General features: G+C 45.4%; 1 protein-coding gene across 1 annotated transcript; it reads left to right on the top strand.

Annotated features, from left to right (window-relative positions):
* Window positions 1–2,221: 2,221 nt before the first annotated feature.
* LOC143035597 (uncharacterized) lies at window positions 2,222–4,443 on the top strand. The gene is made up of 5 exons (XM_076202464.1): window positions 2,222–2,501; window positions 2,658–3,437; window positions 3,532–3,572; window positions 3,811–4,101; window positions 4,291–4,443. The coding sequence occupies exons 1-5, from the start codon at window positions 2,222–2,224 to the stop codon at window positions 4,441–4,443; spliced, it is 1,545 nt and encodes a 514-aa protein (XP_076058579.1).
* The last annotated feature ends 5,973 nt before the right edge of the window (window positions 4,444–10,416 follow it).

Below are 10,416 nucleotides of genomic sequence, written 5' to 3'. Positions count from 1 at the left end.
AGGATGGAGTCCTCGACTCCATCCCTGCCAACTAGGAAGACCTCCCCTGACGACCCTCCCTCTGGGGCTAGGGGGTATAATATAGAATATATCCCCCGCCACGTCGGCTGCGTGTCGTAAGAGGCGACTAATGCCGATCCCCGAGCGGGTCTCTTGTTTCCCCACACAGGGCTTCCTCTTAGACTTCCTTTTCCACTCTTCTCTTCCGCTTGCTGTCCCCTCCCTCCGACCTAATTTTCAGCCGCCCCTCTCAGTAGCGTCAAAGATGGCCCTATGGCGATGGCTAGTGACGATGGGGGAAGGAGAAGGTGATCTCTGGAAGCCTCTAGTCACGAACTACACATAGGCGGTGTGGGCAAGATAAATCGCTCTCGTATTGGGACTGAGGCAACAGCACAGTTCGGTAGCTACCCACATGACTGAGCAGCCCTACTCAGGATCCACTCTGCTCACCCCACATGGGGAGGGGGCTAGAAAAGGTGTCCCAAACATAGTTTGCCTCATAACCACCTGACTGGGGAACCGCCCCCAGTAAGGTCACCCTCACTGCGGTCAAGACAAACCCTTAAGAGGAAACTCTCCTAACGCTGACGACCTATGCATGACCAAGGATATGAGCAAGGCCTCTACTGGTTCTAGAGATGAAAGTCCACAGTCTTTCATCACACTGGAACCCTATTCCGCTAAACCACAGCGGAAAAATAAAAAATAAAAGTCTTTCCCCCCTCTAACTAATCCACGAGGACAATTGGAAGTTTTGCCTGGGATTTTTGAGTCCCATTATAATAAATATTTAACTTTATCCATGCCCAATGACAACCCCATTGACTCTTTCGACATTTTTTATGTCCATAGAGAAATTATCCAATGTATTGGCAGGGAACCCAAAATCATCCCCCAAAGTAGTGGATCACTTCTGATAGAGGTTAACTCTCCAGAAGAGAGCTCAAAATTGCAGAACATTGGAAAAGTTGCTGGGCATGAGGCAGATTGTACCCCCCACAAGACACTCAACCAGTGTAGAGGAGTTGTCTACTCCAAGGAACTCTGAGGTTTTCTGAAGAAAAGCTCTTAACAGAGTTGAAATCCCAGCACGTTTCAAGTGTTCGCCGGATGAAACGAAAAGAAAATGGCACTCTTGTAGACCAACTTCTAATAATCTTAACATTTGACCTGCTTAATCTTCCATCATCAATATCTGCTGCTTGATATAAACTGAAGGTTAGACCATATATACCTTCACCAAGAAGATGTTACCACTGCCAAATGTTTGGTCATATATTCACCACATGTCGCAAGAAATTAGCAGGAACACCACCGATTTGTGTCAATTGCAGTGAAAGCGAACATGGAGAATGTACGAAAACATCGAAATGTTTTAATTGTCATGAAGAGCACCCAACTTCCTCTAGATCTTGTGAAAAATATATACTAGAAAAACAAATCCTAAATATAAAGGTCAGAGAACATATTAGCTACTCTGAAGCAAGAAGAAAAGTGATTGATCCATTAAAACTTAATACTAAGACATACTCAGAAGCCCTTGGCAACAAATTACAGCCTACAGGCCACCTCACCACTAAAACACAACCTAATACGGATAAAATGGAGACCGATCAGTCACACCAGATAAAGTGCAAACTATCAACCAACCATCAGTTGACCAACTAACTCGCAATAAGCGACTCTTTGGATTGCCCAAGTGGCAAAATTCACAATAGAGATTCTACAACAGCTGTATCCAAAATGCCATCTCACAATTCTTCCCATATTGGGACCATGGGAGGCCCTACACCATCACCCAAGGGCCCAGATAGTGACCATCTTCCCACCCCTGAGAGGGGAGTGGGAAACCTTTCCCTCAACCTAGAAGGATCAACAGGAGATCCTTCTGTACCTATAGAGAAAGTAGTCCCTCCCCCTGTACCTGTAGGGCCACAGGAAAGTTCTACCACCTCTGGTAGACCTAAAGAAGGTCCTACTAAAATTAAACCTGGAATTCAATCATCTAAACCACCAAAACTTCCAATTAAAGCCGAGGTCCATTCAATCCCACAATCTAAGATCAAGAAGTCGGGTAACAACACCACCCGACATTCCCTGAACCATAGATAAATTCACTCTGCTCCAATGGAATTGTCAGGGACTAAGAGCCAAGTATGAGGAATTGAAACTGCTCATCCATGACCAGCAACCTAATATTATTTCCTTACAAGAAATAATGTTAGACTCATTCACCCCATGCCCTAAAGACTTCAAAGCATGCCGTACTACATATGATCCAGATATTGGTATCCATTGGGGAAGCATGTTGTATATCCGTAAAGATATACCTCATGTTCCCATCCCTCTTCAGTCTCGATTGCAAGCTGTCGCGATACAAGCCGGCTTGAATCGCAGATATACAGTCTGCTCCCTATATCTACCACCAAGTACTAATATAACCAAAGACAGTCTGTTGAATCTTATTCAACAGTTACCTCAGCCATTCGTCATTATGGGTGACTTTAATGCTCATCACCCATTATGGGGTGATGTTACCTCAAATCAGAAAGGAAATATAATTTCATCTATTTTGGAGCAGGAGGACATTACTGTTTTAAATACTGGTGAACCTACTCATTATCACATTCAGACTGGCTCTACATCATGTATAGATTTATCGATCTGCAGCTCAAATTGTGCTTTGGACTTTGAATGGAAAGTCCTTGATGACTTACGAAGCAGTGATCACTATCCCACTGTATTGTATACACAGGAAGGTGCTCCTACAGATGGTATTCCTCGCTGGTGCACTGAAAAAGCCGACTGGACCAAGTTTGAAGAATTGAGTACTGTCCAGAACAGTATTGACAGTTTTTCTTCAGTAGAAGCTGCACTGGAGTACTTAAATGACACACTCTACACTGCTGGTATTAATTCCATCCCAAAGTCATCTGGAAAGTTTAGGAGACGCCCTGTACCATGGTGGTCTGACACCATACGAAATCTACATAGAGCAACACGAAGAGCTTTGACTAGATTACATTGCCATAGAAATGATGAGAATTTAGTTGCTTATCGTAAAAGCAGGGCATTACTTCGACGTACCATCAAAGAAGCAAAGCATCAGTCTTGGGCTAAATTTGTATCATCATTCAATTATAGAACACCGGCATCGACCGTCTGGAAAAAACTGAGAAAAATATCGGGGAAATACACCATTAGCCCTCCACCTGTTTTAAAATTAGATGGCTCTTTGGTCTTTGATCCTAAAGATGTCAGTAATGCCTTAGCAAATCATTTTGCTAATATATCTAAACCAGACAACAGCTCTTCTGGATATCAATACCGAATGAGAGAACAACAACGTAATCTTGACTTCACTGCCCCTCATGAAGAATCCTATAACCTCCCTTTCACTGAAAAGGAATATGATTCAGCTTTGAACTCCTGCAGTGATACTTCTCCAGGTCCTGACGACATTACATATGCCATGTTGAAACATATATCTCCAGTAACTAAAGGTTTTATTCTTGCACTTCTTAATAGGATGTGGTTTGAACATTCGTTTCCCAGTGTTCGGGAAATGGGTATAATATTACCTTTTCTTAAGCCTAATAAAGATGGTTCAATTCCATCAAATTACCGTCCTATTCCCCTCACATGCTGCATGTGCAAAATTTTAGAAAAAATGGTCAATGCACGACTAGTCTGGTATCTTGAACGAAACCACATCATATCTGATATTCAATGTGGTTTCTGCCGCATGCACTCCACTGCTGATGTCTTCGACTAGAATCTTCGATTTGTAAAGCCTTCGTCTCTAAGCAACATCATATCAGCGTTTTCTTTGGCTTAGAGAAAGCATATGATACCACATGGAAGCATGGTATTCTTAAGGCTGTACATGCTATTGGCATTCGAGGAGAAATGGCCTTTTTCATCAAGAACTTTTTAGCAAATCGTGTTTTTAGAATAAGAGTTGGGAACATCATATCTGAAATAAGACAACAGGAAGAAGGTGTACCTCAGGGGGGTGTTCTCAGTGTCATTCTCTTTAGTTTAGCTATAAATGGGGTGACATCTGTGATTCCTCCTGATATACTTGCCACCCTTTTTGTAGATGACCTCTCCATTTCTTTTAGAGCTAGTAACATGGCAATAGCTGAGAGAAAACTACAACTCTGCATCAATAAAATAGTTTCATGGGCCGATAATAATGGTTTTAAATTTTCACCCAGCAAAAATGTCGTCGTACATTTCTGTCGACTAAGAAGTCTGCATCCTGACCCTACTATTTGGTTAAAGGATGACCAGATTTCTTGTGTTGACGAAACCAGGTTTTTAGAACTTATTTTTGATAAGCACCTTTCTTGGGTACCCTACCTGAAAACCCTGAAGACACGATGTCTAGAGACAATGCAAATTTTAAGTTTTAGCACATACCTCATGGGGCGCTGACCGCAGAACAATTTTACGGTTACATCATTCACTTATTTTATCGAAACTACCGTATGGATGCGAGTTTTACTCATCGACCACTTCATCCAGACTAAAAAGTTTAGATACGATACACCACAGTGGAGTTCGTTTGGCCACAGGTGCTTTCAAGTCTTCCCCAATACCAAGTTTATTAGTTGATACAGGGGAAATGTCGTTAGATCTTATTCGCCAGACCTCATCTATTAGATACTGGCATAGATTGCAGAGGCTTCCCAACTCTCTCGCTTTTAGAACAGCTCAAGCAGATTTTAACAGCACTTGTTTCAACAATCATCCCAGACTTCCAAAGCCTTTTGGATACCGGATGAAAAGGATTTTAGAGGACACAAATCTTCCCAAGATTCCCATCCTCCCTTTTAAATATTCGGTTGTTCCCCCATGGAGACTGCCCACAGTATCTTTCTGTAAATATTTTAACGGTTGTAAGCGTGATTTCAAGGATTATGAACTACGCAATGCTTTTTTAGAACATTCTTTTAGTCACCAACCCTCTGTGTTTGTTTTTACTGATGGCTCCAAAACTAGCGCTGGCGTTGGTTTTGGAATATTCTCAAATTATTTTAATCGTAAGGTTACCTTGCCTGATACAGCATCTAATTTCACTGCCGAACTGACGGGAATACTGTCCGCCGTGGAGATTATATCCTCCATGAAAAAGAGAGCCAAATGTTTTACAATTTTTAGTGACTCAAAGAGTGTCTTGCAGTCTCTAGAGCAATTCGACTCAAGGCACCCAATAGTTTTAAAGATCTTAGAATGGCTTTTTTTAATCGAGAGTCGAGGTTATGAAATAAACTTCTGCTGGGTTCCAGCACATGTCGGAGTACCAGGAAATGAACAGGCCGATAAATTGGCCAAGGAAGCCGCTCTCTCACCCTTACCTCGCTTACGGCCCATACCTTATGAAGATTATATCCCTCTAATCAAAGCCGAGATCTCATCTCTTTGGCAGTTCCAATGGGATCTTGAGGCTGGTAACAAGATGAGAGAGATTACTGATACCATTCATCCTTGGTCTTATACATTGCTGAACAGAAAACAGGAAGTAACCCTTTGCCGGTTGAGGATTGGTCACTAGATTATCCCATGGCTTTCTTATGGAGGGCAGTCCTCCTCCATTTTGTAATGATTACCTTGTTCCTATGACCATTAGACACATTATGGTGGAATGCCCCAGTTATGATGAAGAAAGACAACAATATTTGTCAAAACACAGAGATGAAGGAGATATGTCCCTTCAAAATGTTCTGGGATGTAACTGCAATACAAATTCTATTTTTGATTTTCTTAGCGCTGTTGATCTTCTCAATGATCTTTAGATTTCAATATTTTTTTATTTCATTTATTTCTTAAGATTTTTACCACTTCCTTTTCTTAATCATAAATACTACGGCGTCAATGACCATTGATGTTGCGACGCTAGATAAATCCCAATTATTCTATTCCCCTGACGACCCCAATATCGACCCGGACAAGGCTAGACACGTGTTTCTTCATTCTGACTAGACCCGATTAGCTGACCTCAACCCATTTATGCTTAAAAAATGTCTTTCTCAATTTACCAATGATATTAGCCAAGTTAAAAAACTTAGAAGCGGAGACCTCCAAGTTACCACCAACTCTGGGAAAGCTACACGCGATCTTCTCAAGGCCAGGAAGTTTCATTCCTTCGATGTTGTTGCATCCCTCCCTAGGTCACTCAACTCCTGCAGAGGAGTAATCCACTGCAGAGATTTGATGACCATGGAAGAATGTGACATCCTCGATGAGATGAAATCTGAAGGAATATTAGATGTTAAATTTATAACGCGACTGGACCGAGAAAGGAACATGCGAGTGAACACGCCCCTCATAATTCTCACTTTCAATTCAACAACCCTCCCTGACCACGTCAAAATTGGATACATTCATGTCCCAACACGACCATATGTCCCTAACCCTTTACGCTGCAACAAATGCTTCAAATATGGTCACCTTGCCAAATTCTGCAGCAAACAATCAGTCATATGCGATAAGTGTGCAGGCGAACATCCTACGGATGCTTGCTCTGCTAACGTGCTTCAATGCGTTAACTGTCCCTCCAATAACAACCATGCATCCGCCTCCCGCATCCTCCTGTACAGAAAAAGCAACTTGTGGCATATCCTTTTACGAAGCAAGGAAGCGCGTGACGGAAAGACTAGTTATCCCAACTAGTACCTCCGGAGCAACTTCCTATGCTTCGGCAGTAAAGAAAACTTATAGAACCAATGAAACACAAACAGAGAGCAAACACTCCAACAAGGAAAAAGATCAACGCCCAACTACCAAGTAAACTCACTCGCACCTTCCTTCCCCGGCCATCCCAGAGCTTCCCAAGCGTGTGCTTACACGTACGGAAGAGGATGTCCACATGGAGACCTCCATTTCCAATAAGCGACTTTTAAGTCCCATTTCTACCCCAGAACGAAAATCCGGGGCTAAACACACCTCTCCCACTAAGGCCAAGAAAGGAAGAAACCGAAGCAGATAAATATATATATATATATATATATATATATATATATATATATATATATATATATATATATATATATATATATATATATATATATATGAAAATAATCCAGTGGAATTAGCGAGGTGTTAGAAGTAAAGTAAATGACCTTGTAATTTTTAACTCCCTAAACAACCCCTCAGTAATATGTCTATAGGAAACACTCCTCAAGCCCAGTGTAGAGTTCACACTTAAAAACTTTACCGTATATAGGAAGGACAAGTTAGCGCCTGGAGGGGGGTCGCAGTTGCAGTCAGCGACTGCCTTCCCCAAGTGGAATTACCACTCTCTACTAACTTGGAGGCAGTCGCATTGAAAACAAAATGCAAAATAAACTCGTCACCATCTGCTCCATCTACCTACCTCCCGACCCTCAATTCCCACTAGTGGAGGTTAACGAGTTGATTAGACAACTACCCCACCACAAGCTAATAGTGGGAGATTTCAACTCCCACCATCACACGTGGGGTAGCAACCACACATCTCGAGGGGAGCAGATGGAAGAGGTGCTAAATTCCAACAACCTGGTCCTCCTAAATACTGGCAGTCCCACTCGTGTAGACAATACTAGGGGTTCCTTTTCATGCATTGATTTATCCATATCATCTGCGTTATCTGACATTATCCAATGGACCACGCATGACGACACCATGCTTAGCGATCATTTCCCAGTTATCCTAAAAATAGGGGGTGACCACGCAACGGCTCCTCCAGCCTACGGAGACAACCCACCCCCTCCCTGTCCCATATTTAACATCACAAAAGCCAACTGGGAAATGTATCGCAAAACCACCAACGTCAACATCACAGGGGATGATATGGATAACAAAATATCAAATTTATCAAACTCCATTTTGAATTCAGCTCTTAAGCATATACCAAAAACCTCGGTTTTTCACAAGCATAGAGTTCCTTGGTGGTGTAGCGATGCTACGTTTGGCGAAAAGAAAGAGGTTATGGTGAGTTCGTCTCCTTTATTGTAAGGTACGAGTGAACTGATTTTACATGCGGCGGAAGCCGGTATATATACTACTCGTGGGCCAGTTACCTGTGGTGTGTAATTAGATAATTACGCTGGGTCGGGTCAAGCAAGCTCAATGCTGGCAGAGAGCGTCAGGTCGTCAGTCACGTTTTCTGCCACGTGGCTGTACAATACTCCCCTCTTAAACTTGCCTTGGCTTAAGGGGCGTCCTGCACGTGAGAATTTGGTGGGCGGAGTGTCGAGGTGTGCAGGTTTTAGGCGGTCGATGGAAACCCATTCTGGCCTGCCGGAGATGGAGATGCGGAAGGTCTTGTCTTTACGTTCAAGGACAAGATGAGGGCCAGTGTAGGGACGGGTGAGTGGTGGGGTATGAGCGTCCGTCCTCAGGAAAACGTGCGTTGAGGTGTGGAGGTATTTTGGGAGGTATTCTTTCACCTCCCGGTGATGTGTCGGCACGCATGGGGCAAATTTGCCGACAGTGCGTCGAAGCTGTTGCAGGCTCTCGGGAGACTCCTGTGGAGGGAAGAATTCTGCGGGCACGACGAGGGTTTGGCCGAAGACCATCTCTGCTGGAGACACGTTGAGGTCGTCCTTGATGGCTGTCCGAAGGCCAAGGAGTATCCATGGTAGCTGGGGTAGCCAGGAGCCGTTGTTGCAGCGTGCCATAAGAGATGCTTTGAGTGAGCGGTGGGTTCGCTCGACCATGCCGTTGGCTGCGGGGTTGTAGGAGGTAGTGTGGTGGACTGTAGTACCCAGGAGTTCAGCGAGAGAGTGCCACAGCCGCGACGTGAAGCAAGTTCCTCGGTCGGAGGTGACGTGTTCCGGGAGACCAAATCTGGCTATCCATCCTCTGAGAAGCGCTGTAGTGCAGGATGAGGCGGTACTATCCTTCATGGGGATGACCTCCAACCAGCGGGTCGATCTATTGATGGCGGTGAAGAGATAACGATGGCCTTCCGACAGGGGGAGTGGGCCGACGACGTCGACATGAATGTGTGCGAAGCGTCGTCGGGGCTGATGGAATGATCCGATGCCTGATTCAGTGTGGCGATGAATTTTACTTTGCTGGCAGGCAATGCAGGATCTGGCCCACTCCTTTGCGTCCTTGGAGATGCTGTGCCAGATGAATTTCTGCTTCAGGAGTTTCGCAGTGACGCGCCCTGAAGGGTGAGACAGGTCGTGTATTAAATTGAACACTTGACGTCGGAAGGCAGCTGGGATGAGGGGTCGCGGGCGGCCGGTACTGATGTCGCAGAGGATGGTGTGGTTGTCGTGAAAGGGGACGTCTTGCCACTTAAGGCATGTGATGGATGTCCTGTAGGCAAGTGTTTCAGGATCCTCCCGTTGCTCTCTGGCAATAGCTGCGTAGTCGAGGCCGAGTTGAACTGCGTCGATGGCTATTCGGGAGAGGGCGTCCGCGACGGGGTTATTTGTACCGGGGACGTGCCTGATGGTGCAATTGAACTCGGCGATGGCGGAGAGGTGGCGGCGCTGTCTGGCAGACCAAGCGTCCTGTCGTTTTGTGAAGGCGTGCACCAGAGGTTGATGGTCGGTGTTGATGATAAATGAGGAGCCCTCGGGGAAATGGCGAAAGTGGCGGACGGCGTGGTGGATGGCGAGGAGCTCTCTGTCGAAGGTGCTGTAGTTGAGCTCGGCCATGGAGAGCTTCCTGCTGAAGAAACCAAGGGGTGTAGGTCTGCCACTGAGGGTTTGTTCGAACACACCCCCTATAGCGACATTGCTGGCGTCCGTTGACAGTTGTAGCTGGGTACCTGGTGCAGGGAAGGAGAGGGTGGTGGCACGGGCAAGGGCTTTCTTGGAGTTGACGAAGGCAGCTTCCATGGCGGGGTTCCACAGGAGGTCCTTCGGTTTTCCGTGAAGGGCGTTATAAAGTGGGTGCAGCGTTTGAGCGATGTTAGGGAGGAAACGGTGATAGAAGTTGACCATTCCAATAAATTCCTGCAAGGCTTTGATGGTAGTGGGTTTGGGAAATTTGTCAACTGCGGCGACTTTATCCTGCAGGGGACGAACGCCGTCAGGAGAGATGAGGTGTCCCAAAAATGGGACAGACTTTTTTCCGAAGCTGCATTTGTCAAAGCGGACAACGAGGCCGTTGTCCTGGAGACGCTCGAGGATGGTCCGCAGGTGTCGGAGGTGCTGTTCAGGAGAGTTGGAGAAGACCAGAATATCGTCGACGTAGCAGACGCAGAAGTCGAGGTCGCCGAGGATGCCGTCCATTAGGCGCTGGAAGGTCGCACCTGAGTTGCGCAAGCCGAAGCAGGAGTAATTAAAGGTGTACGTCCCGAAGGGGGTGGTGATGGCGGTCTTCGGGATGTCGTCTGTATGCACCGGAACTTGGTAGTAGCCCTTCAGGAGGTCCAGTGTCGAAAAGATCTTGGCGCCGTTGAGGTAT

This window comes from Oratosquilla oratoria, chromosome 19, assembly GCF_046742065.1.
Source record: "Oratosquilla oratoria isolate Oo_2021 chromosome 19, ASM4674206v1, whole genome shotgun sequence".
NCBI lineage: Eukaryota > Metazoa > Arthropoda > Malacostraca > Stomatopoda > Squillidae > Oratosquilla > Oratosquilla oratoria.
This window is presented reverse-complemented; position numbering and strand designations above follow the sequence as displayed.